This window comes from Stenella coeruleoalba (assembly GCF_951394435.1).
Source record: "Stenella coeruleoalba genome assembly, chromosome: 2".
In the NCBI taxonomy this organism is placed as follows: Eukaryota; Metazoa; Chordata; class Mammalia; order Artiodactyla; family Delphinidae; genus Stenella; species Stenella coeruleoalba.
Genome location: NC_137147.1, coordinates 37040819 through 37068194, shown reverse-complemented (window position 1 = coordinate 37068194; position 27376 = coordinate 37040819). Strand labels below are relative to the sequence as shown.

At 36.9% G+C, this 27376-nt stretch overlaps 1 protein-coding gene across 14 annotated transcripts in view; it reads left to right on the top strand.

Annotated features, from left to right (window-relative positions):
• Positions 1-27376, top strand: part of SYNE2 (spectrin repeat containing nuclear envelope protein 2) — a 330405-nt gene that overhangs the window by 107079 nt on the left and 195950 nt on the right. For all 14 annotated transcript variants that reach the window (XM_079912180.1, XM_079912173.1, XM_079912176.1 and 11 more), the window contains exons 12-25: positions 6230-6394; positions 7004-7116; positions 7970-8132; positions 9624-9702; positions 9973-10160; positions 11869-12033; positions 12889-13038; positions 14553-14726; positions 17141-17299; positions 17600-17773; positions 20589-20723; positions 22406-22564; positions 26154-26365; positions 26512-26602. In XM_079912180.1, the coding sequence (XP_079768306.1) occupies positions 6230-6394; positions 7004-7116; positions 7970-8132; positions 9624-9702; positions 9973-10160; positions 11869-12033; positions 12889-13038; positions 14553-14726; positions 17141-17299; positions 17600-17773; positions 20589-20723; positions 22406-22564; positions 26154-26365; positions 26512-26602 (2127 nt within the window). The remainder of the gene's footprint in view (positions 1-6229; positions 6395-7003; positions 7117-7969; positions 8133-9623; positions 9703-9972; positions 10161-11868; positions 12034-12888; positions 13039-14552; positions 14727-17140; positions 17300-17599; positions 17774-20588; positions 20724-22405; positions 22565-26153; positions 26366-26511; positions 26603-27376) is intronic.

Below are 27376 nucleotides of genomic sequence, written 5' to 3'. Positions count from 1 at the left end.
GAACCCGTGTCCCCTGCATCGGCAGGCAGACTCCCAACCACTGCGCCACCAGGGAAGCCCTGGCTCTCTTATATTGCTGACCACACTTTACTGTAACCATGTCCTTGTCTGCTTTCCCCACTAGGTGGTTCAGGCAGGAGCTGCGACTATTATTTATCTGGTTGGCCCTTAGATGTGGAGGGTTGTGTTAAACTTACTCTTGCCTTCGTGACACATGGATCTGGGCAAGGCCATACTCCTATTTTTATTCCTTTATTAAATTTTATATTTACTTCCTTTTATCCCCATACCCTCCTTCCATCCCTCTTTCTCCTTAGGCTGCCATTGTGCTGTGCTTAATGTGTATCTTTTTGTTTTATGTGTCCTTGCAAAATGCAGTATTGTATTTATGTGTCCGTGTATTTTTAGGTTGTGTGAATTGATATTGTATTTTATTCTGCTCCTTACTTTCAGTTTTGAACACATATATTTAAATAAGGTGCCTCCATGTTGCCCCCCGTGTACATCTAATTGGCATCTAACCGCTGCACAGCCCTCTGTGGTGTGTGACCACCCCCCCCCACATGTCCTTCCTCTACTCCAGAAGCTTCTGTGTCTTTATACCCAGCTCTTAGCACAATTCATAAACATTTGCTCAATGAGTGAATGAATGAGTGTGTGTTTTTTAATTTTGAATTTATTTTTTTATACAGCAGGTTCTTATTAGTCGTCCATTGTATACACATCAGTGTATACATGTCAATCCCAATCTCCTAATTCATCACGCCAACCCCCCCACCCCCTGCTGCGTTCCCCCCTTGGTGTCCATACGTTTGTTCTCTACATCTGTGTCTCAATTTCTGCCCTGCACACCGGTTCGTCTGTACCATTTTTCTAGGTTCCACATATATGTGCTAATACATGATATTTGTTTTTCTCTTTCTGACTTACTTCACTCTGTGTGACAGTCTCTAGGTCCATCCACGTCTCTACAAATGACCCAATTTCATTCCTTTTTATGGTTGAGTAATATTCCTTTGTATATATGTGCCACATCTTCTTTATCCATTCATCTGTCGATGGGCATTTAGGTTGCTTCCATGACCTGGCTATTGTAAATAGTGCTGCAGTGAACATTGGGGTGCATGTGTCTTTTTAAATTATGGTTTCTCCGGGTATATGCCCAGTAATGGGATTGCTGGGTCATATGGTGATTCTATTTTTAGTTTTTTAAGGAACCTCCATACTGTTCTCCATAGTGGCTGTATCAATTTACATTCCCACCAACAATACAAGAGGGTTCCCTTTTCTCCACATCCTCTCCAGCATGTGTTGTTTGTAGATTTTCTGATGATGCCCATTCTAACTGGTGTGAGGTGATACCTCATTGTACTTTTGATTTGCATTTCTCTAATAATTAGTGATGTTGAGCAGCTTTGCATGCGCTTCTTGGCCATCTGTATGTCTTCTTTGGAGAAGTGTCTATTTAGGTCTTCTACCCATTTTTGGATTGGGTTGTTTGTTTGTTTAATATTGAGCTGCATGAGCTGTTTATATATTTTGGAGATTAATCCTTTGTTCTTGATTCGTTTGCAAATATTTTCTCCCATTCTGAGGGTTGTCTTTTGGTCTTGTTTATGGTTTCCTTTGCCGTGCAAAAGCTTTGAAGTTTCATTAGGTCCCATTTGTTTATTTTTGTTTTTATTTCCATTACTCTAGGAGGTGGATCAAAGAAGATCTTGCTGTGATTTATTTCAAAGAGTGTTCTTCCTATGTTTTCCTCTAAGAATTTTATAGTGTCCGGTCTTACATTTAGGTCTCTAATCCATTTTGAGTTTATTTTTGTGTATGGTGTTAGGGAGTGTTCTAATTTCATTCTTTTACGTGTAGCTGTCTAGTTTTCCCAGTACCACTTATTGAAGAGACTGTCTTTTCTCCATTATATATCCTTTCCTACTGTGTCATAGATTATTAGTTGACCATAGGTGCGTGGTTTTATCTCTGGGCTTTCTATCTTGTTCCATTGAGCTATAATTCTGTTTTTGTGCCAGTACCATATTGTCTTGATTACTGTAGCTTTGTAGTATAGTCTGAAGTCAGAGAGTCTGATTCCTCCAGCTCTGCTTTTTTTCCCTCAAGACTGCTTTGGCTATTTGGGGTCTTTTGTGTCTCCATACAAATTTTAAGATTTTTTTTCTAGTTCTGTAAAAAATGCCATTGGTAATTTGATAGGGATTTCATTGAATCTGCAGATTGCTTTGGGTAGTATAGTCATTTTCACATTATTGATTCTTCCAAGAACATGGTATATCTCTCTGTCTGTTTGTATCATCTTTAATTTCTTTCATCAGTGTCTTATAGTTTTCTACATACAGGTCTTTTGTCTCCCTAGGTAGGTTTATTGTTAGGTATTTTATTCTGTTGCAGGTATTTTATTTTTGTTCCAGTGGTAAATGGGAGTGTTTCCTTAATTTCTCTTTCAGATTTTTCATCATTAGTATATAGGAATGCAAGAGATTTCTGTGCATTAATTTTGTATCCTGCTACTTTACCAAATTCATTGATTAGCTCTAGTAGTTTTCTGGTGGCATCTTTAGGATTCTCTATGTATAGTATCATGTCATCTGAAACACTGACAGTTTTACTTCTTCTTTTCCAATTTGTATTCCTTTTATTTCTTTTTCTTCTCTGATTGCTGTGGCTAGGACTTCCATAACTATGTTGAATAATAGTGGTGAGAGTGGACATCCTTGTCTTGTTCCTGATCTTAGAGGAAATGCTTTCAGTTTTTCACCATTGAGAATGATGTTTGCTGTGGGTTTGTCATATATGGCCTTTATTATGTTGAGGTAGATTCCCTCTATGCCCACTTTCTGGAGCGTTTTTATCATAAATGGGTGTTGAATTTTGTCAAAAGCTTTTTCTGGGGCTTTCCTGGTCCTGCAGTGGTTGAGAGTCCGCCTGCCGATTCAGGGGACACAGGTTTGTGCCCCGGTCTGGAAAGGTCCCACATGCCGCGGAGCGGCTAGGTCTGTGAGCCATGGCCGCTGAGCCTGCGCATCTGGAGCCTGTGCTCCGCAATGGGAGAGGCCACAACAGTGAGAGGCCTGCGTACTGCCAAAAAAAAAAAAAAAAAAAGCTTTCTCTGCATCTATTGAGATGATCATATGGTTTTTATTCTTCAATTTGTTAATATGGTTTGTCACATTGATTGACTTGCATATATTGAAGAATCCTTGCATCCCTGGGATAAATCCCACTGGATCATGGTGTATGATCCTTTTAAAGTGTTGCTGGATTCTGTTTGCTAGTATTTTGTTGAGGATTTTTGCATCTATAGTCATCAGTGATATTGGTCTGTAATTTTCTTTTTTTGTAGTGTCTTTGTCTGGTTTTGGTATCAGGGTGCTGGTGGCCTCATAGACTGAGTTTGGGAGTGTTTCTTCCTTTGCAATTTTTTGGAAGAGTTTGAGAAGGATGGGTGTTAGCTCTTTAAATGTTTGATAGAATTCACCTGTGAAGCCATCTGGTCCTGGACTTTTGTTTGTTGGAAGATTTTTAGTCACAGTTTCAATTTCACTACTTGTGATTGGTGTGTTCATATTTTCTATTTCTTCCTGGTTTGGTCTTGAAAGGTTATACCTTTTTAGGAATTTGTCCATTTCTTCCAGGTGGTTCATTTTATTAGCATAGAGTTGCTTGTAGTAGTCTCTTAGGATGCTTTGTATTTCTGTGGTGTCTGTTGTAACTTCTTTTTCATTTCTAATTTTACTGATTTGAGTCCTCTCCCTCTTTTTCTTGATGAGTCTGGCTAATGGTTTATCAATTTTGTTTATCTTCTCAAAGAACCAGCTTTTAGTTTTATTGATCTTTGCTATTGTTTTCTTTATTTCTATTTCATTTATTTTTGCTCTGATTTTATGATTTCTTTCCTTCTGCTAACTTTGGGTTTTGTTTGTTCTTCCTTCTGTAGTTCCTTTAGGTGTAAGGTTAGATTGTGTATTTGAGATTTTTCTTGTTTCTTGAAGTAGGCTTGTATAGCTATAAACTTCCCTCTTAGAACTGCTTTTGCTGCATCCCATAGGTTTTGGATTGTCCTGTTTTTTTTTTTGCGGTATGCGGGCCTCTCACTGTTGTGGCCTCTCCCGTTGCGGAGCACAGGCTCCAGACGCGCAGGCTCAGCGGCCATGGCTCAATGGCCCAGCCACTCTGTGACATGTGGGATCTTCCCGGACTGGGGCACGAACCCGTGTCCCCTGCATCAGCAGGTGGACTCTCAACCACTGCACCACCAGCGAAGCCCTGGATCATCCTGTTTTTGTTGTCATTTGTCTCTAGGTATTTTTTGATTTCCTCTTTGATTTCTTCAGTGATCTCTTGGTTATTTAGTAACGTATTGTTTAGCCTCCATGTGTTTGTGTTTTTTACATTTTTTTCCCTGTAATTGATTTCTAATCTCATAGCATTGTGGTCAGAAAATGTGCTTGATATGATTTCAATTTTCTTAAATTTACTGAGGCTTGATATGTGATGCAAGATGTGATCTATCCTGGAGAATGTTCCGTGCGCACTTGAGAAGAAAGTGTAATCTGCTGTTTCTGGATGGAATGTCCTGTAAATATCAATTAACTCTATCTGGTCTATTGTGTCATTTAAAGCTTCTGTTTCCTTATTTATTTTCATTTTGGGTGATCTGTCCATTGGTGTAAGTGAGGTGTTAAAGTCCCCCACTATTATTGTGTTACTGTTGATTTCCTCTTTTATAGCTGCTAGCAGTTGCCTTATGTATTGAGGTGCTCCTATGTTGGGTGCGTATATATTTATAATTGTTATATCTTCTTCTTGGATTGATCCCTTGATCATTATATAGTGTTCTTCCTTGTCTTTTGTGACATTCTTTATTTTAAAGTCTATTTTATCTGATATGAGTATTGCTATTCCAGCTTTCTTTTCATTTCCATTTGCATGGAATATCTTTTTCCATCCCCTCACTTTCAGTCTGTATCTGTCCCTAGGTCTGAAGTGGGTCTCTTGTAGACAACATATATATGGGTCTTGTTTTTGTATCCATTCAGCAAGCCTGTGTCTTTTGGTTGGAGCATTTAATCCATTCACGTTTAAGGTACTTATTGATATGTATGTTCCTATTACAATTTTTTTAATTGTTTTGGCTTGGTTTTTGTAGGTCCGTTTCTTCTCTCGTGTTTCCCACTTAGAGAAGTTCCTTTAGCATTTGCTGTAGAGCTGGTTTGGTGGTGCTGAATTCTCTTAGCTGTTACTTGTCTGTGAAGCTTTTGATTTCTCCATGGAATCTGAATCCTTGCCGGGTAGATTAATCTTGCTTGTAGGTTTTTCCCTTTCATCACTTTTAAGTATATCATGCCACTCCCTTCTGGCTTGTAGAGTTTCTCCTGAGAAATCAGCTGTTAACCTTATGGGAGTTCTCTTGTATGTTATTTGTTGTTTTTCCCTTGCTGCTTTCAATAATTTTTCTTCGTCTGTAATTTTTGCCATTTTGATTACTATGTTTCTTGGTGTGTTTCTCCTTGGGTTTATCCTGTATGGGACTCTGTGAGTGAGTTTTGATGGTGTTTAGCAGGGGAAAATCCAGGTAGAAGGGGCAGCAAGGGCGAAGACCTGGGAGAGTAATCAGGGTTTGGGGCAATAAGTAGCTGGCATTTATGTGACTCATGTATTTAAGGAGTGGTGGGAAGGCTGAGGAAGGAGGAGGTTGGCTGGATTGGGGGGCGGGGGATTTGATGAAGCACAGATATTCAGGAGATATGGTAGAGGTATCTAATGTAAATATATGATTAGGGCTCGTTACGAAAGTAATCTGTAAATCTGCTTGTGAAGTATAGTTGTAATGTCGGAGAACACAAGGGCATACAACATTTCAAATGATGGTCATTTAGTACAGTAGTCTACCCCTGCTTCGAGGGGTGGTTTAACTATTTCTAATTTCCCTCTCATGACTCATTATGGATTTATCAAAATATTTGTTTTTATTCTTGTGCCCTCTTCTACTTTTGAACAAATTGTGTTCTCGATCAGCAGCTAGCCAACTGATACTTAGAACTAAGAAATTTACCTATTGATCAAGATTTCCTTGTCTAACAGATCAGAGAATTAATATACTATTTTTAAAGAGTGGTTTTAAAAGAATTCTTTAAAGAATTAAGCATGTCGTATGTGAAGAAATAAACTATAGAAGTGTCTACTGAAGAACATCTTTCCTTTTTTTTTTCAGATTAATGTGTGGAAGACAGAGTTGAATCATGTCTTGCCCTCACCCCTCTATCAAATAGAAACTTGGCTCCAGGGGGTGGAGGAGCTGATAGATGAAGATTTGCCAACCTCCCAGGATTATTGTGAAGCCATGGCTCTAATGCAAGAGAAAATGACTTTATTCCAGGTTGGAAAAGAAAAAAGAAACATGGAAAAATATGTGCTTTGTTAGGAACTGTTCTTGAGGAAGATGTTCCTAGAAAGGAGGGAAGGAAGTATAGTGGGTATTTGAGGATGGTTTAGGTGATTCCCCTGGAGATTTTTGGGTCCCAAAAGATAGCTTCAGTTATTTGACGAGCATTCTTCTAGTTTAAGGTGGAAACAATAAGAAGAGTCCAGTAAAGTCTGGACTCTGTAAAGTCTGGCAGAAAAGGAGAGGGGAGATTGTTTTAAAACATAGAAGATTGGGTTCTCACTAAAATGATATGAAAGAATTTGATAGGTGAGATTTATAGCATTTGAGCCCACAAAGGAATGGAAAATACATCTGAAAACAAAAGATTTTGATAAAGCTGTTACCAGAGAAACTGCAGTCTGCCTCTCTGTAAAATGGTCCAGTTTAAAACATTTATGATGAAAATATTTATTTACAACATTTTAGTTAAAAATGAAAGGGCTTTATGATTTTTGTTTTGAAAAAAGATGCAATGCATGCACAGAGCAAATGAGATTAACACGCCTTCAATTACAGTGTTTGGCAATAAATCTGGTTATATCATGCTAAATTTCTTTTCAGAGTCTGATGGATAAATTTGACTGTCATTTGAATACTCTCCTGACATTTGAAAATAGAGATGAAAAACATTTGCCATTGGTACCACCTAACAAATTGGAGGAAATGAAAAGACGGTTTGTATCACTACCCTTTCACAACTGCTGACACCTTTGTGTTTGAGCACTAACATGGTGCTATAGGGACCAGAAAATACAGATTTTTCAATAATTTCTGATAATAGGTCTTTAAGTCTTGATAACAGTTCCTTCATGTTTTATGTAATAGTAACATTATATCATGCTAACATACTTCCTCTTTTATTGCCTGGTAGGATATGGTGGTGGAAAAAGTTCTGGACGTATAGTCAGAAACAGCTCTTTATCTTGGTTGTGGCCAAGTTACTATGTCTTTCTGTACGTTTCCTCATTTGTAAATACAGAGTAATGGTAATCACTCTGTTCATGTCTCACAAGGATACTAGGTGACATGAGAGGAGGTATATGAAAGCACTTTATAAACTCAAAAAAACTACAGATATGAAGATTGTTTAATTTGTGGTTGTCCACATCATCTTCTCTTTTCTCATTATTCATAAGCAGCTTATTAGAATGATATTAAGAGGGTATTAGCCTTAATAATGAAAGCTGTTAAAGTGAAATGTTGAAATTACGGTTGCATTAAGTTATATGGAAGTTTTCAAGTTTAGTAAAGTATTTTAGAGATTAACATTTTATTATAGAATTTCTCAATAGGGGAATAGTTTCTTCAGAAAATGTTCTGTTAGATATTTTTATCTTAGAAATAGCTGTTTTATATCTAGTCACAATGTTTGTTTTACTTTGTTTAAAAAAAAATATGAGGATTCATTTGAGTTCCATGTGTTTAAAAGAAAAAGTTAAAGCCCCAATATTTTTGAAAATGCCAAACGATTTCTCACATTTGGCCAACAATATTAAATTAAATTCTAAAACCTGCACTATCTTCCAGAATCAACAACATTTCGGGGGAAAAATTCATTCCACTTCTAGAATTTCATTACTATAAGTGCTCAGTTCTTGGTTTGCTAGATGAAGTGAAATCAAAATTGGTTGTTTGGAACATCAAATACGGGAGCAAAGAATCTGTGGAATTATTGCTGGAAGACTGGCATGTAAGCTGCTTTATTTCATGTCTCAGACAACTGTTCTCCATGGTGCTGGATTTGCATTTTTCCTTAGCACAATTTCCCTTACCTTTTCAGGTTTTGAGATGAGTTTTCTTGGTAGCTTTCATTAGCTTAAACATTGCCTAGAGAAAAGAATTACCAGTAGGCAAATAACAGACACTGGGAAGAGTAAGAAAGAGAAAACATTATTTAGCACAACAGAGGAGATTGAGTTAACCGGACTAAGTTACATAATAGAGAAAGTTTCAATGTTCAATGTTATTTCCTTTAAAAAAATTCCTACTTTCACTTACTGGACATCTTGTTTAATATTTTTCCCCACTCAGATTTATGGTTTTAGTCAAAAATTAAATTTTTCTTTGAACATTTTAATCTTAGCCTTTCAAGTTTTAAGAGTGGGAAAAACAGTGTGTTTTGTCTTGAGGCTTTCTGGGGGAGGGGGTTTAGCTCTTGCAATTTATAGGGAAAAAATGTTGCAAATGATTTAAATGTGTGTTTATTTGGTAAATTAACACTAAAGCAGACTGGCCGTGTCATTTCTACAGTTAGACCTTATTATCCTTCTTTCTGTTACTCTGTCTTTCTTTTTTTTTTTTTTGGCCTTACTGCGTGGCTTGCAGGATCTTAGTTACTCGACCAGGGATTGAACCTGGAGCCACAGCAGTGAAAGCCCTGAGTCCTAACCACTGGACTGCCAGGGAATTCCCTGTTTCTCTGTTTTTGGAATGAGGGCCAAAAAGAAAAACCCAAGATTGTAAACTTCAGTGTAAAAATTGGAAAAACATGATGAAGAAAGATTTATTTACAATTTATGATTTAAATACTGTACATTCCTAAACAGGAATCATCATTCTATATTAGATTAGATTTTAAATATTTTAATTTATTTTTCCTACCTTGATTTTTCATTTTTCCATTTGAATAATCATACCATTGGCACATAAGTGTACAATGAGTTTTTAATTAACTGTCTATTTTTCCATAGATTTTACTAGCTTAATGCACATAATAACTTCGGTAATAGTATTTCTCAAGAGTTTTTGTGTGATGGATTGTATCTATTTATAACATACTCAACATACCTAATAAAAATTATTCAATATTAATAAAGGCCTATGAGATAAGAGAAGCTGATATAAATTATGCAATATTAATAAATATGTATGGTAGGAGTTGTTGAAATTGCTATAAATACTTGCCTTTTCTCATGAGAGGAAAACCATTTTAGAACTATGTCACTGCATTACGATAAGCTGTCAGGTCTCATACCTATATATTGCTTATGTCTCTTAGAACTTAACTATCTCTCTTCATGAGCTACTCTTCTTCTTTTCCTACCCAAATATGTAGTATTAAAACTGTAAAGAAATTTTGGTGCCTAAGTGCTTCATCAATGTGTATATGTCTATCTGGATTTCTTGACACATTTTTAAAAATAAAAACTGTCAATATGTTTTATTTTCATTTTTTCCCCAGAAATTTATTGAAGAAAAAGAGTTCTTAGCTCAACTTGAAACCTCTTTTCAAAAATGTGAAGAAATTCATAAGAATTTGGGTAAAGCTATACAATTACTTTTTGATGGAATGACCATCACTTAAAAATAGCATTTCATTTGTTTTGCTTTCTTTATGTACCTTAATGTCTTAGAAATTGGTTTTACATATGTGTTTTCTTTAGAAAATTCTTGCATCCACTTTTAATATTGTTAGTATACATATTTATTTCACCACTGTCAATTAGTATGCAAGTATTTTTCTTAGCAGTATTATTCTCGTAATGAAAAACTGTTTTCTAAATTACTTTCTTGTTTTGTTAACCTTATAGCTGGAGAATATCCAAATATTAGTAAACAATATACAATGGTGGAATATCATTTTTGCATGTATAGAAAAAATATATATAATGTGAAGTCCACTCTACAAAAAGTTCTGGCATGTTGGACAATTTATGTGGAAAAGCTTCGTTTACTAAAGGCTTGTTTTGAGGAAACAAAGAAGGAACAGATGAAAGAGGTATTTTCAGTCTAATGGCACCTGCTCAATTTTACTTTTTTTCATTTTATTTGGAGACTCTCGTTTTCAATACAAAAATGAGAGGCCAGGAACAAGTAAGCATGACTGTCGGAAAAATCCTCCAAAGTTTTGGAAAGGGTTTAGTTTCTTTCTCATATAATTGCTAAAAGGAATTTTTCTCTTTGTTATAGGTTTTACACATATGTGCGCACGCGCGCGCGCACACACACACACACACACACACACACACACACACAGCTTTATTGGGGTATAATTTACATACACAGTATAGCTTTTGGAAGGTATATTGCTAAGTTCCTTGGAAGGGAAATAAAAGATGTGGAGTAGTAGATAGCTTATAGATACATTTAAAATAAATGAATGTTTTAGAAAGTTTTTTTTTTCTATTTGGGTGCATACCTTTCAGTTCTAAAACCTTTCTGACTTTCTGGAGGAGGAAAAACAAAATAGCTTACTTATGTGGAGAACTATAGAAGAAATTTTGGAGTAATTCACTGTTGTTTTATTTGCTATTTATGTAATAACCTGTTTTATGATTATTCTCTGAGGTAGTTTTTCTTTCTTTCATTTTGTTTCCCTCTGTTGTAAATAAATGTAGGCAGCCTCTCAGATTAAACATTTTCCAAATAGAAGCTAATGTTACTTAACAGAAAACAGGCTGTTCATATGAAAGTAAAGTTTCTGATAAGTATATGAGTACAAAAAGAATATTTGAGTGAATCATTATTTCTTCCTGTCACCTCTGTTGATACCAGAATTTCACATCTTTGGCTTTCAGTAGCTCTTCTGTCTTTAAAGTCCTTTTATTAAAATTCACATTTCTCTGAGGAAATAGCACTTTAAGCCTTAGAATTTCCAAACTCTGTGCTGAGGTGACCTGAGTTGCCAAAAAGAACTCTCAAAGTAATTTAAAATTTGAGGGAGACAAAGCAACATCTGTCTGCTGGACACCACACAAATTACTACTAAGTTGTTTGGACCTGACTACTTAACAATGAGAAATGTTAGATAATTCTTCTAGCCTAGGAAATCCATGAAAAAATTACTGAGACATTAAGGGGGCCATGAACTAAAGTCTGAGAACCTTTGCTGTAAGCTCATTAGCCACTTAGAAAGAGAGAAGATCAGATGCTTCCTGAAAGTCCGGGACCAAGAGTGATAACAGGCAGTCAGCGCCTGCCAGTTAGTGATCAGGGATGAAGCGCTCAACCAATAGGGAGAGTCAAAGTCTCTGCAAAAACCTCACACTCACTTTTTAAAAAAAAAACTTATTTATTTTATTTTTAGCTGCATCGGGTCTTCGTTGCTGCACGTGGGCTTTCTCTAGTTGCAGCAAGCAGGGGCTACTCTTCGTCGTGGTGTACCGGCTTCTCACTGTGGTGGCTTCTCATTGCGGAGCACAAGCTCTAGGTGTGCAGGCTTCAGTAGTTGTGATGCGTGGGCTCAGTAGTTGTGGAGCGCGGGCTTAGTTGCTTCGCGGCATGTGGGATCTTCCCGGACCAGGACTCGAACCCATGTCCCCTGACAGGGACCCATCTGGAAGGCAGATTCTTAACCACTGCGCCACCAGGGAAGCCCCCTCACACTCACTTTTGCTTTACAGTCAACCTTGGTGAAGATCTATTATAAATAATGAAAAGACAAATAGTATGTCATTAAAATATTACATTGATTATATGTTTTGTAGGTTTCCTTTGAGACACTGTCCCAGTGGAATCTAGAACATACTACTTTAAATGAAGTGGGAAATTTCTTAATTCAAGTCAGCAATGATGAAGTTGGATCATCTATTTCTAAAGAACTGAGGAGGCTGAATAAAAGATGGAGAAAGTTTATTACAAAAACTCAGCTTGTAAGTTTTTTTTTGGTAACAGCTTCATTGAGGTATAATTTCCATACATACAATTCACTCATTTAATCTGCATGACTCGGTGGTTTTCAGTTGAAATATTTAGAGTTGTGCAGCCATCACCATGATCAATTTTGGAACATTTTCATCACCTCATAAAGAAACTTGTACCCATTACCAGTCACTCTTTATTTTCTCCCAGTGTCCCCAGCTCTAAAGATTTCCCTATTCTGGATATTTCACATAAATGGAGTCATATAATATGTAGTCTTTTGTTTCTGGCTTTTTTCACTTAGTGTAATGTTTTCAAAGTTCATTCATTTTGTAACGTATCAGTACTTCATTCCTTTTTATCGGCAAATAATAATCCATTGTATGGATATGCCACATTTTATTTATTGATCAGTTGATGAACATTTGGCTTCTTTCCACTTTTTTGACTATTATGAATAATGCTGATATAACCATTCATGTACAGGTTTTTGCGTGGATATACAGCATACAGATTTCTAGTTGAAATTCATTTACCATTAAAGAATAACGTTAAGCATTTTTGCCTACTAGATTTCAAGGTCCTTGAGAACATACACTAAGCTTTATTTATCTTTATATTTAGTGTAGTGCTTCATAGAAGCATACCTTTAATAAATAATTTTTTGAACTTGAATTATTAAATTATTCTATTTCTTATTCATAACAATTTGAGACTGAGGTGTTGTATGGGCAATTTTATAACGTTGTTACTAACTGATATATCTGAAAAATATATTGAATATATTATGTTCATTTATTGTTTTTAATCATATATCTTAGCATAAAAATATAAACATTATATTTCATGACATTAATTTTTTATAGGAAGTGAACCTGCCCCTTATAAAAAAGCAAGATGAGCCCTTTCTTGACAATTCTGGAAATACTCAACTATCTAAAGAAGAGAACCTAACTGCTGATTTTTCAACAGATATGTCAGTAGAACTTCCTGAAAATCACAGTCAGAATATTATGGTAAATAGTCATACTTTATGTATTTCATTTGTACATAGAAATAATTTAACTTTGCTGTTTTTCTTTTGAAAAAACCATATCGTTGAAACAGTGGTAAATGGGATCATTAGATAACATTTAAAGTATGGTAATTTTCCAATAAAATGCCCAAGTGGGTCCCTCACGCAGTGGTCTTCAGTGTTAAAGCCCTGGGTGTCTCACTCACTGGGGAGTTTGCAGACACGCAGAAGCAGTCATGACTTCTGAGCTGTGGAGATGGAGTTGATATCTTCTTCAGATTGCTTCTGACTACTATTCAGAAATTGTCCAGCTTTAGGCTAGCCCTTGCTCTGTGTCTTGCTTCCTTTCTGTAAAATGGAGGGAAATAAAATCTTTATTTCTTGCTTTGTTGGGTAATTCAGAGGATGACTTTAGATTATAGATAAGAATATGGAAAAGAAACGACAACAAAAAAAATCATACACGTGTAAGGTGTAACACCTATGATTTTGGAAGTGTGCCTCCTTCAGAATGGTAACTTATATAGTTTTAAAGAAAGTAATTTTTAACTGGCTTTGGCCAGTTGCCATGATGGAGTGCCCTTGTTTTCCCACCGTGAAAAGACATAATCATAGAAGATCTTGAAAAATCTGAATTTGTGCAATATGCTTTTAGAATAGAAGAATATAGAATATTTTTCTCATACATTTAAAATATGATCTGATTAAAAACAACTTTAAGAATGTCTGTCATGTAAAGCTGTAGCATATCAACCTGTAGCATATTGAGAGATTATTAATGGGAAAAGGCTTAATTTTGTGGAAATTTGATTCTGATGTTTCACAACTACTATTGCTACTAGCTGTATTTAATTAAATTGTATACAAGTTTTAGAAATGTGTTTATAGAGTCAATACCCTAATTTTCTAAGCTCTAATCTTCTTATCTGTAAAATGGAGATAATAGTAACTGATAGGGATGATATCATCCTTAAGAAAATTTTTGTGAACAAATCTTTTAAGTTTTAAAGTGATATATGCTTAGATAACTAATGAGAACATACTGTATAGCACAAGGAACTCTACACTTAATGCACTGTGGTAACCTAAATGGGAAGGAAATTCAAAAAAGAGGGGATATATGTATATGTATAACTGATTCATTTTGCTGTACAGCAGAAACTAACACAACATTGTAAAGCAACTATACTCCGATAAAAATTAATAAAAAAATAATAAAGCTATATATGCTATCATAAAGTACTGTTTTCATTGTCCAAACAGTAGATCTTAAATCATTAAAATATGTTGACTTAGCACTTGTTTTTATTTTTTTATTTGTTTTGACATGATAGTTTAGTATGCATTTTAACTAAACTTTATAAAGATAATATTAAAACATTGAGTTTAAAAAACAGCCATTGTTTTTGAGATTTTCATTGTTCAATTAATTCACTATAGGGATATAACTTTTTTAAATTGAAAATTATAATGTAAATGGTACCATTTTCATAGTGATAATTTTGAATGTTGTAGGCTGGGGAAGAACATGAAAAAGAAAACGAAGAATTTACAGGGACACTGAAAGTGGCTGAAGAGGTTGAAAAACTGATTGGACAAGTGAAAATCTGGGAGGCGGAAACCACATCTGTTTTGGATCTTCTGAGACAACAAGGTGATGTAGATACCTCAGTGGAAGAATCTTTGCAGGTATGAGTGGAAAAAGTATTTAAAAGACAGCTTTTATGGTTGTAGGCTTATGTATTAAGATAAAAAGTTTTAAAGGAAACAGTAATAAGACTACTGTTAGAATTTCCTTTGTTGGGGTTTTAAAAAAATGGCGTGGAATCTCAACCCTGGCTCATTTGCTGTGATTTTGCTTGAAGACAGAGGATAGATTTGAAGACTAATAATACCTTAGTATTTTAAATTCTTGAACTAATTTTCCCAGCTACAGGATGGAGATTAAAATATTCTCTTGTATCAGAGGGCAATGAGATGAGTGAGTTCAGTCTCCTATAGCTCAGTGCAGTGCAAATGTAAGAGATTATACAACCTGTGCTTTGAAAGATCAACCCCATATTAAGCTTTCCCTTCCTTAACTGATGCAGGGTGGGGATGAATGTTGTTAAAACTCTGTTCTGTCTTTATTCTCAGGCAGTGGACTCATTGAAAAGCAATGAGGCAACAGTGTATTTTAATATCGCTCAGTTCTCCCTGGAAAGGAGTTACAGTTGAGGTTTTACTGAGTTCCAGCTCAGCTATAAAATTTATAGAGCATGACATAAGTTACAACCAGATGGAAAGTTCTTGGGATAAAGGAACATTTGTATAATTCTTTTAAATCTACGTTTCTGAAAGGTGTATATGTAGAATTTTGTGTTTATAAGAGTAATACTTTTTATTGCTTTGAAAATATTATATAAACTTACCTGTGCCATCTGCCAGTGCTTTTCTAATTTTATTTTTGTATTTATTTATTTGCTGTATCTGGAATTTATTGTAGTGAAATAAATGAGTAAGAAAGAAGAAATTCAATATTTAAAAAATATTTCAAAGCTATAACAATGATCCCTGTTATAAACAGTGAAAACACAAACAAGCTGGAATATACTTCCATTAAAAAGAAATTAAGTAGATCTTTGTTGGATCAAGATATATTGTAAAGTAAGAAATGGAAGTTGCTGAGCAGTATTGGTGATGTGATCCTTTTAGTATTTTTAAAAACAGTTGCTTTTTTAAACTTTATGCATTTATATCTATAGAAAAATATCTGTAAGCATATACAAATAGCTAACTCTGTGTATCTTGATCCTGCATTATGCCCAGCTCTTAGTACACTTCCTGGTACCTAGTAGATATAAAGTAAATATTTTTAAAATGAATGTGTGAATGATTGATTAAATGACAGTTAAGGGAAGGATGGGGAAGAAGAGGAACTTTTTCTTTATGTGCTGTATACCTCTCCACTCTTTGAGTTTTTTACAGGAGCTTTTGTTACTTTTATGATTCAAAATAGAAAAATTTGAAGTTACAAATGAACGTGCTAACTTTAGAACATTTAAATAATGTGTAAAAGTATAAAGAGGAGAATAAAAATCACCATAGTTCCACTGCTCTAAGATAAATAAGATCAACATTTACATAGTTGATATCACACAATATAATTTCTATTTTATCATACCCATGCCACCTCTGAGTTGTAATTAAATTTTTTTTGTTAATTTGATAACTGAAAAGTGGTAACTCATTATTTTAATTTGTACTTATTTGATTACATGTAAGATTGAACTGTCTTTCATATGTTCATTAGCCATTTGTTTCTGGAATTATATCTGTTTTTGTATTTTCTGAATTATCTTTGGGATCTTAGTATTTTTCTTACTGAATTTATAAGCTCTCTGAATCAGGACTCATTTTCATTTGTGTGGCAAATATTTTTACCAAGTTGTTGACTTTTAAGTTGTTTATTTCACATAGAAAATTTTTGTACTTATTTAGTCATTTCTGTCTCTTATGCCTAAAAAGGCCCTCCGCACCCAGGGAGCAGATCCATTTTCATGGATAATTTCTTCTTTTCTAGCTTCATATTTTATATATAATTTTCTAATTCATCTGAAATTCATTTTTGGTATGTTGTATAAAGCATGGTTCTAAAAAGGTGTTTTCCAATAGCCATTTTCTCCAGTAACATTTATTGAACTCCTTCTGGCTGATTAGACTTACAACAATTTCTTTTTAAGGTTTATTACTACTCTCTCAACTTATTTTCTCCCTATTGGCATTGTATTTCTTCTAGTCTTTATTTTATTGAAGTGCTTAGTATATAAAAAAAATCTATAAAAGACTGTTGCTCAGAATCTGATAATATTAATATAAAATTTCAAAATGAATGTTTAAAATAACATTTTTTAGACTATAAATTTGCCTCATTTTGGATTAATAGTTAACTTTTTATGATTTCCTGATGAGATTGTTAGGGTTAATGTTTAACATAATCAGAATATTTATTTGAATATTTATATTTAAATATTTATAATTATTTAATATATAAATATAAGAATATTTATAATCAGAATATTTAAGTGATATTTAAGTGATCTCACTTTAATTTGTTTTAATAGCATCTTATTGCCAAAGGCTCTATGTATGAAGAGCTTGTGTCTAGAACTGAAGACACTTTACAAATGGATGTGCAAAATGTTTCAAGCCAGGAGTCTCTTGAGCATGTGATCACAGCTGGGCTTCAGGCAAAGATTCAGGAAGCTAAAGAGAAAGTCCAGGTCTCTCTTTAATATTCCCTATTTAGTGAATTTAGTCTTTAAAACTGAGTGGTCAGTGAGAGGGCAGGGAAGAGGGGAGGATTGCCTTGTAGTTTGGAAATGTTTTGTAAAATATGAATTTTGCCTTATATTTTATTTCTTTATTATTTAGAGCATGTTGGAAAAATCAATATAATAAATAGGATGTTCTTATGTCTAGTGGGAAAATATGAGTTGCTACTCAAAGAAAATATTTATTAACTTATGAGTTTTCTAAGAAGTTGGGCTAAGTGTTAAGTTGAGAATTTTTTGTCATCACAGATCAATATGGTAAAATTAGTAGCAGTGTTGAAGAACTCAACTGATGTTTCCCCAGACCTGGATGTCAGGCTGAAGGTGGAAGACTCACAGAAGGAACTTGAATCATACATTACAAGGGCTGAACAATTACTTGGCCAAAGAGAGAGCCAGAGAGGACTAATTTCAAAATACAAGGTGCGGCTCTTTCAGCCATCCAATGTAGGACATTTATCATTAGTAGATATAAATCTACCTCATTTGAAATCAAGATGTTTCCATCACTGTAATTATAACAAAGTTATTATAACTTTAAAAAATTTCCAAGTTTTATACATTGTTCCCCAGAAACTCTTAAAAATAAAAATTGAAACGATTTTTTTTAATTCACATTTTACTGTATGAATGAACTCAGTGGTATAGTGTAAGAAGCACGGCTGACTTCTATGACATTGAGCAAGAATCTTAATTTCTCTGGCTTTTTTAATCAAATAAAATGGACATAATAATTCTAGTCCTATCCAGCTGCCAGTAAATGAAAATAAGGTATGTGAAGAAACTTTGAGTGGTTAAAATTCCTCAAATGTAAAATAAAGCCTTTATTATTAAAATGCATTGGTAAAAGCTACTTATGAACATATGCTTATCAGCAGTTAAAGATCCAATAGTGTTTTGTATGGAGACAGTTTTAGGTTGACTTTTCATGGTCTGATAGGCAGCTTAAGATGTATTGAAATCAAGAGGTACAAACTACTGTGTATAAAATAAATAAGCTCCAAGGATATATTGTACAGCACAGAAAATATAGCTATTATTTTATAACTTTAAATGGAGCGTAATCCATAAAAGCATCAAATCATCATGTTGTACACCTGAAATTAATATAATATTGTAAATCAATTATACTTAAAAAAAAAAAAGATGTGTCCAAAGCCGACTCACTATTAACTAACACTGGAGGTACTTGGGGATATGAAATAAGAGTAAAACAAGGTCTCTACCCTTGGAGGTTGGACAGGTAGAGAAATATGTGTTCTTTCCTTCATTCATTTATTCAGCATTTAACAAGTTTATTGAACATTTAAAATGAGCTAGGCATTTTGGGGGAGATAAAGATGAAGTAAATCCAGAACAGTAATAGACTAACAGACATAGAAAACAAACTATGGTTACCAAAGGGGATAGTGGTGGGGTATGGGGGGGGAGATAAATTGGGAATTTGGGATTAACATATACACATTAAGTATATATAAAAACAGATAATCAACAAGGTCCTATTGTATAGCACAGGGAATTCTACTCAATATCTTGTAATAACCTATAATGGAAAAGAATCTGAAAAAGAATATATATGTATGTATATTACTTTGCTGTACACTTGAAACTAACACAGCATTGTAAATTTACTTCAATTAAAAAAAAAATGATGAAGTAAATCAATACTGCCAGCGCTACTGTGCACAGTTTTTTCAGGAAAAGGAGCTCCTACAGGAGCCTCTCCATTCTCCTTGTGGTCTCCTTCTCTTGTCTGGGCTCAACCCTCTTCTGGCTTTCTGGACGGTTAACCGTATTGGACCCTGATATCAGGTATTTCAGCATTGCTTTTCCCACAGTCATCTTATGCTGCTTGCACCTTGCCAGCCACCAGCTTTGACCAATTCCCACTGTCTTTTTTCCTCTCTTTTACTCCCATATGCTGAGAGTGCTGAACTAAACTTAAGAGTCAGTTCTTTTAAGTAATCACTAGGCTGAATTTCAAAAGGACAGATATGGTCAGCTGAGGAAAGAGGGAAGAAAAAGAAAAAGCAGAGGCCGCAGGCCCCTCCTCTACCAGAGAGAGGAGTTACAGTGTCAGTTTTTGCACCCTTTTCCTCTCCCTGACCATCTTCCTTTTGGAATCTGAGGCCAGGGATTTCCACCGTTTTGTCTCTGGCATTTAGTGAAGTAGATCCATTTTCACAGCAGAAGCAGAATCGCTGCCCTGCCAGGTATTGCCCTGAGACCCCCTGGGACTCCTGGGACACATGGGTGGTAGGAGCCCCCTTCCTGCACACAGGGCTAGCATGTCTTCCCTGGCCGTAAATGTAGCAATCCTCACAGAGGCTTTGGAGGAGGTTCCTGGGGGCTCAGGTTGTACCTTTTCTGCAGGAGACCCATAATAAGTATATGAATGACTTCCCACCCTGCTTAATTGCCTTCTCCCCCAGAATTACTTTCATCTTCTTGTCTCTTATAGATTTTTCTGCCCTTTCACAGACCCCAGACTACTTTTGTTCTGTCATTTGATAGTTACCTAAGCCAGGTTTCTGTCCTTATGGAGTATTGCCAGGTAATATTCTATAAGAGTAGGTAAGTGTGAAGTAAGGGACGAACACATTCCTGGGAAGGCAGATCCCATCCCCATCTCCTGCTGCTCCTTCCCTGGGATGGGACTGCGATTATGGTTGGCCCTGGGCAAAACTTTGAAGTCCATGATAAGGGGATGTTGCCTCCTTGCAGTATAAAATGCTTATGTACAATATTAAATATTTGCTATCTTAACCCTACTATAAATTGTGTCTTATTGCAACACTGATCTCTAATACAAGCTGGTGTACTCTTAATATTGTATTACTTATGAAGTGTGGTCGTCTGCTCAATACTTAAGAATTTTAGAGGATACTTTGCCAGTGGCTCATAATAAGCCTTTCAGTAAGCCTTTTAAATATTTATCAAAGGGGTACCAAAAACCATGCTGCATATCTTAAGGAAGTCTTTATCCTGGCCTCAAATGTGTAACTACATTTGAATAATGAATATTTTGCAATTCTTTTCAAAAGAACTCAAGGGATACAAAAGGGAGATCAACCTCAATCTACCAAGAGAAGTCTCCCCTAAATCTTCAAATAGTCTTCATGGAGTCCTTTCCTGGTTCTACATGTTAAAGACTCTAAAATTCTACCTGTTAAATTAGCTTTGAGGACGTGGCAGTAGAATAAGACTTTCATGTTCTTGTCTGTGGCTTTATTTTTAGGAAGCACTAATAATTTTTAATACTAAAAGTCTGGCCAAGTATTTGAAAGCTGTTGAAGAATTGAAAAATAATGTAACTGAGGATGTAAAGCTGTCTTTGGAAGAAAAGAGTAGAGATATCTGTGCCAAGTGGGAGGTAAGAACATACATATGTGTCTGGAGCTTATGCTTATAGATCTGGCCCTGGACTTGTTTGTCATCAGAGTCATCTTTGGTCCCTTGTCTGCCCCGTATCACGGAGGGCTGATCACTGTAGGCTGTGGTTCTCAGGCCTGGCATCAGCTGGCTTCTGTCTGTGTTCATCCAATGACAGCAGTGTTTGGAGATTAAAGGGTGATTGGAAGGTGGAAAAGGGAGAGTCCAATGGCTTTCTTTCCCTTTCTCTCTTGCACAGTGCCTCTGGCAGCTGTGTCTCCCCCTGGCTGCAGGTTCCATGGATCCAGCTTCTGATGGGTGACCATTCTCCCTGGGCTCCGCTGAAGCCTCCAGCCTAGGGTGGTAGCAGCTTTCTGCCGATGCTAATCTCTGGATTACCTTACTGTCCCCTCTTTGGCTTTCATCTCTTATAATCGATTCCCTGCATTTAATTCCCTCTGCGTTAAATATTTAATGTTTTCTGGTTTCCTGGTTGGATCCTGACTAAGACAATTTATTGACACATATAAACATATAGAGTTTCATAGAAAATAGGTATAGGCTTTGGTGGCTGACAGACCTGGATCCAGCAGCTATGACCTTGGGCAAGTTGCTTAACTACTGGGAGCTTCAGTGATAAGATGGGAATAATTCCACCTACTTGGCAGGATTGTTGCAAGGATTTATATAAAGCACCTACCACAGAGATTGTGTTTAGTAAATGGTACTTAGTATTAAGTGTGTGCATGTGTGTGTGTGAATATATGGAGAGAGAGAGAGAATAAGGTAATATAATTGAATATCCACTGTTAAAGGCCTTCTTAAAACACATTTAAAAAAAAATTATTTATTTGTTTGTTTGTTTTATTTTTGGCCATGTTGGGTCTTCATTGTGGTGCACGGGCTTCTCATTGTCGTGGCTTCTCTTGTTGCAGAGCACGGGCTCCAGGCGCGTGGGCTTCAGTAGTTGTGGCACACGGGCTCAGTAGTTGTGGCCACAGGCTTAGTTGCTCTGTGGCACGTGGGATCCTCCCGGACCAGGGCTCGAACCCTTGTCCCCTGCATTGGCAGGCGGATTCCCAACCACTGCACCACCAGGGAAGCCCTAATACACATTTTAAAATAAACTTTTAGAACAATTTTAGATTTACAAAATTATTACAAAGGTAATACAGAGAGTTCCAATATACCCATGACCAGTTTCCCCTGTTATTAACATCTTACATTAATATGGTACCTTTGTCACAGTTAAAGGACTAATATTGATAGATTATTAACTGAAGTTTATACTTTATTCATATTTCCACAGTTTTCCCCTAATGTCCTTTTACATCTGTTCTGGAATCCCATTCAGGATACACATTGTAGTTACTTGATATTTCTCCATAGGCTCAGATACGTGTTTTGTAATATTTTCTCCCAGTCTGCAGCTTGTCTTTTAATTCTAACAGTGTCTTTCACAGACAAAACACATTTTTAGTTATTAGAAAGAAAAAAAATGTTTCTGATATATTTTAAAACATCCTCCCCAAAGATACATGGGTGAATCAGAATTTCACATAGGCTCTATTTCTATCCTTTGTTACAACAAATATTTTTGTGTTTCTAATGGAAATCCTTTCAGTATATCCTATTATGGTTAATATGTGCCTTTGGTTTTTTTTGTTTTTCTTTTCTTGGCAGTCGCTTCATCATGAAGTGTCTTTGTATATTCAACAACTAACAATAGACATCGAAAAAGAAAAACTTAGTGACAATATTGCAAAACTCGAAAAACAAATAAATAAAGAAAAGAAACTAATTCGCAGAGGAAGGACCAAGGGTCTCATCAAGCAACATGAGGTAAAAACCTGTTTCCATTCACATTTTGTTATTGTGGGGTTTATCTTAAACGGTTTTATATGCCCTTGGCTAGGGTTAAATCTGCTCTGAAAATTACTTCAGCCCTTTTGTCCCCTGGGGATCTTCCCTTCTGCAGTCCAAGCTCTAACTAGAGCCCATGCTTCTTGTTTTTTGGAAGTGAGAAAAATTCAGAATTGAGTTAATATTTCTGATTTATATATCTCAGTGGCCCCTGTCCTGAGACTCTGGTTACAAGATGTGTCACCCGCTATTGAAGTTCCCGTAGTTACTTTTGTAAGGACATGGTGTCCTCAGAAACACGGCTCTTGTGAAAGATACCAAATCAGGATATAAACCAGCCGGGGCAGATCTAATGGTCTCTTTTTGGTCCTCATCCTGTTTGATTTCTTCTGCATATTTGATAGTCCTGACCCCTCTTTTCATTTCTTTTAAACTTGCTACTGCTGTGGCTCTCTCGATACAAATCTCTCTTGCTTTTTCTTATTTTATTATTTTGGAGGGAGGCCTTCATTTTAGTGCCCTTCCCTAATTTTCCTTTTTTATTGTGTTACCCTGATGTCTTAGTTTTGGGGTCTCAGTTTTTGGCTAATTTCATGCTTGCTCCAGGTACTTGTATGCACTTGGGTGTTTTAACTGCCCTCTCTACAATGATAGCACCTATCATTATCTCCAGCCTCGTCCTTTCCCCTGACCTCCAGGTTGTGTTTCTAACCAAGAAGTAGATATCACCAGTGTTCCCCAGAGACCTCCACTTCAGCATGTCCCAAACCAACCAATAATATCTCCTCTTGAACTTTTCTTCCTCTTATGTATCCTGGTTATGAAAGGCATTGCCATCTCAGAACTCCCTCCCCCATTCCCCTTTCCTTCTCACTCAGCCTTAGTGTAGTCGGTTGCCAGCTCCCATCTTCAGAAGAGCTGCTTCTTTTCCTTCCTTTCCACCAGTGTTGCCACTTCCCTTAACCTGGGGTCATTTTCTCAGTATGATGGTGGTTGCACTGTCTTCCAGCCCTATCACCAGAGTGATCCCTTTGAACCACAAATCTTATGTCACTGGTTCACCATTACTCCCGGGACATCTCCATGCTCCTCAGAAGGCCACACAAGGCCCCTCATGTGTGGCCCCAGGACACGCCTTCATCACCCCTCCAGCCATGTCCTTTCAGAACTTCTGGAGCTTTTCTTCTCTCCGCTGCTCCTTTTGCTAGGCATGACCTCTCTCCCCTTTTACTTGGAAGGACTCCTACGTGTTCTTTCCACCTCTAGCTCAGATGGCTCCTCCATGTGAAGGAGGCTTTCTCTGGCTCCTTAAGGCAGGTAGTGGCCCTGTCATAGCACTTGTCATGTGATATGCTCATTATTTATGTGACTACTGTTGGGGAGGAACAAATTTTCCTCTACCCTTTTTTTTTTTTTTTTTTTTTTTTGCGGTACGCGGGCCTCTCACTGTTGTGGCCTCTCCCATTGCGGAGCACAGGCTCTGAACGCGCAGGCTCAGCGGCCATGGCTCACGGGCCCAGCCGCTCCGCGGCATGTGGGATCTTCCCAGACCGGGGCACGAACCTGTGTCTCCTGCATCGGCAGGCGGACTCTCAAACACTGTGCCATCAGGGAAGCCCTCCTCTATCCTTTAAGATCTCTGGCTGGGTCTGGAAATTGAACTGACAAAGACAGATTAACAGGAGAAAAGCATACACATTTTATTGAATTTTTATATGCACATGGGAGCCTTCACAAGAGCATGATGACCCAAAGAAGTGACCAGAGCAGGAATCTTTTATACCTGTTAGACAAAGAAACAATACATTTGTGAAGAATTGACAAGACAAAGGAGTTTGGGCTAGGGATAGTAAAAAGGTGAAGAAGAAACTAGGAAGATAAGGGTTAGGGTACAGGGTTTGTTTGCAGATTCCTTTGGTCCCATCTCTGGGCTGATAGAACTCTGTCTCCAGTAAAATAAACTTTATTTCTTGCCTTTAGGTAGAAAAGGGGAAACCTTTTCTGTTTCGTTTTTCTTTTTTTTGGCCATGCTGCGTGGCTTGCGGGATCTTAGTTCCCTGACCAGGGATTGAACCTGGGCCCCAGCAGTGAAAGCGCGAAGTCCTAACCACTGAACTGCCAGGGAATTCCCTCTGTGTTTACTGCTTCTTAATTGCCTTCAGTTCAAAATTATTTTCACGTCCTAAACCATAATGGAAAAGAATATGAAAAAGAATGTATATATATGTTTAACTGAATCACTTGGCTATACAGCAGAAACTAACACAACATTGTAAATCAACCATACTTCAATTAAAAAAAGTAATTTTCACATCAAAGAGGCATACATTGGGTTGACGTGTTCTGGTTTCCTTCACTACGTCACTGGGCTGCAGCGAATCCCTTTAGGGCTGACTGCTCGTCTTTGTTTCCAGTGCCCATTCCCACACCAGGCATACGGTGGATGGGCTTATAAAAGAAAGTGTTTGGTTTTTTTTTGTTTTTGGTTTTTTCCCTTTTTTTAAAAACATCTTTATTGGAGTATAATTGCTTTACAATGGTATGTTAGTTTCTGCTTTATAACAAAGTGAATCAGCTATACATATACATATATCCCCATATCTCCTCCCTCTTGCCTCTCCCTCCCACCCTTCCTATCCCACCCCTCTCGGTGGTCACAAAGCACTGAACTGATCTCCCTGTGCTATGCAGCTGCTTCCCACTAGCTATCTATTTTACATTAGGTAGTGTATATATGTCCATGCCACTCTCTCACTTCATCCCAGCTTACCCTTCCCCCTCCTTGTGTCCTCAAGTCCATTCTCTACATCTGCATCTTTATTCCTGTCCTGCCCCTAGGTTTTTCAGAACCTTTTTTTTTTTTTTTTTAGTTTCCATATATATGTGTTAGCATAGATATTTGTTTTTCTCTTTCTGACTTACTTCACTCTGTATGACACACTCTAGGTCCATCCACCTCACTACAAACAACTCAATTTTGTTTCTTTTTATGGCTGAGTAATATTCCATTGTATATATGCGCCACATCTTCTTTATCCATTCATCTGTCGATGGACACTTAAGTTGCTTCCATGTCCTGGCTATTGTAAATAGTGCTGCAGTGAACATTGTGGTACATGACTCTTTTTGAATTATGGTTTTCTCGGGATATATGCCCAGTAGTGGGATTGCTGGGTCGTATGGTAGTTCTACTTTTAGTTGTTTTTTTTTTTTTTGTGGTACGCAGGCCTCTCACTGTTGTGGCCTCTCCCGTTGCGGAGCACAGCCTCCGGACGCGCAGGCTCAGTGGCCATGGCTCACGGGCCCAGCCACTCCGCGGCATGTGGGATCTTCCCGGACGGGGTCACGAACCCGTGTCCCCTGCATCGGCAGGCGGACTCTCAACCACTGCGCCACCAAGGAAGCCCTCTACTTTTAGTTTTTTAAGGAACCTCCATACTGTTCTCCATAGTTGCTGTATCAATTGAAGGTGTTTTTAAAGTCACACACATCTGTTAGTTTCTAATCCTCAAGGACTAATCATGTAAACTCATTTGAAACACCTTCCCTGCTTTATTTCCTCAATCAGGCCTGCTTTTCGGAGGAAGGCAGCCTGTACCAGCTTGATCACCACATGGATGTCCTGCGGGAGCTGTGTGAAGAGCTGACTTCACAGAAGAGTCAACAAGAAGTGAGGAGAGCGCTCAAAGATTACGAACAGAAGATAGAAAGTCTTCGGAAATGTGCTTCTGAGATTCATATGACACTGCAACCCACTGTGGGAGGCACGTCGAAAAACAAGTTAGTGCCTCATAAGAATAGCTGCATGTCAGGGAGAAATGAGATAAACCCTCTCTCGAAATCAAATGACACTGAGTATTATTCATTCTCTTTTAGGCTTTGTTTTTCTCCCTGTATTTTAATACGCAATTTTGATTCCTTCCTAGGGGTACTGCAGACACATCTGAGAATGGAGGAAGGAATGCCCTCAGTGAGGTTCCATCTGCAAAATCAGATAGTCAGCCATCAGCTGAAAAGGTGTTAAATTTGGATAATGTATTTTAGAAGTAAACCCAATGAAAAAATCCAGGTGTACAAGAATCCACTTCTCATTGAGTGTTGCATTTAATTATCTGATTGTTTCCATCAGCTGAGAATTCCCACTTAAATAATGTAAGGAAGATTGCTTTTCAAAGAATTAGAATACAACAAACCAAAGCTATGGCAAGCATAACTTAATCTTCCTCTGAGGATACCAACAGTTCTTTCCAAAAGAGACCATTTTGAACCATTATGAATACACGCTGTCTGCGTGTTACTATTGAGAGCACAAGAGGCTGAGCTTAAACTGCACAGATGCTTCAGTGTCATTGAGATGAACTAGTTCATTTGTCATTTGTCTTTTTCTCATTATAATGCCTTTTAATTTCCTTGGGAATTAGATTTTCTAAATTCTTAAATTCTAGGAAAGTGGGGATTTGCTGTGTATCACAGCCCAGACTGCCTGTCAGAAGGGGTAGGGAAGGAACAAGGTGTATTTTTTTTCAGAGGTCTGTTCCTGCATGCTAGGATTCTGTCTGCCTTGGACCATGGCTATGTGGTCACAGGCAGAAACAGCACTTAGGGGCTGGGAGAACTCCTTTATCCTGCTGACAGACCAATTAGAAGGTGAGACTCAGTCTAATAAGTCTCCTCTGTCCTATGGAAAGACCTTTCTCTGAGCTGAGAAACTTTAAATAAATTGTATTATCTCCTGGTTTGGGGTATAAAGAATCAGTGATATCCCTTTGTATCACAAAATGTTTATCTCTT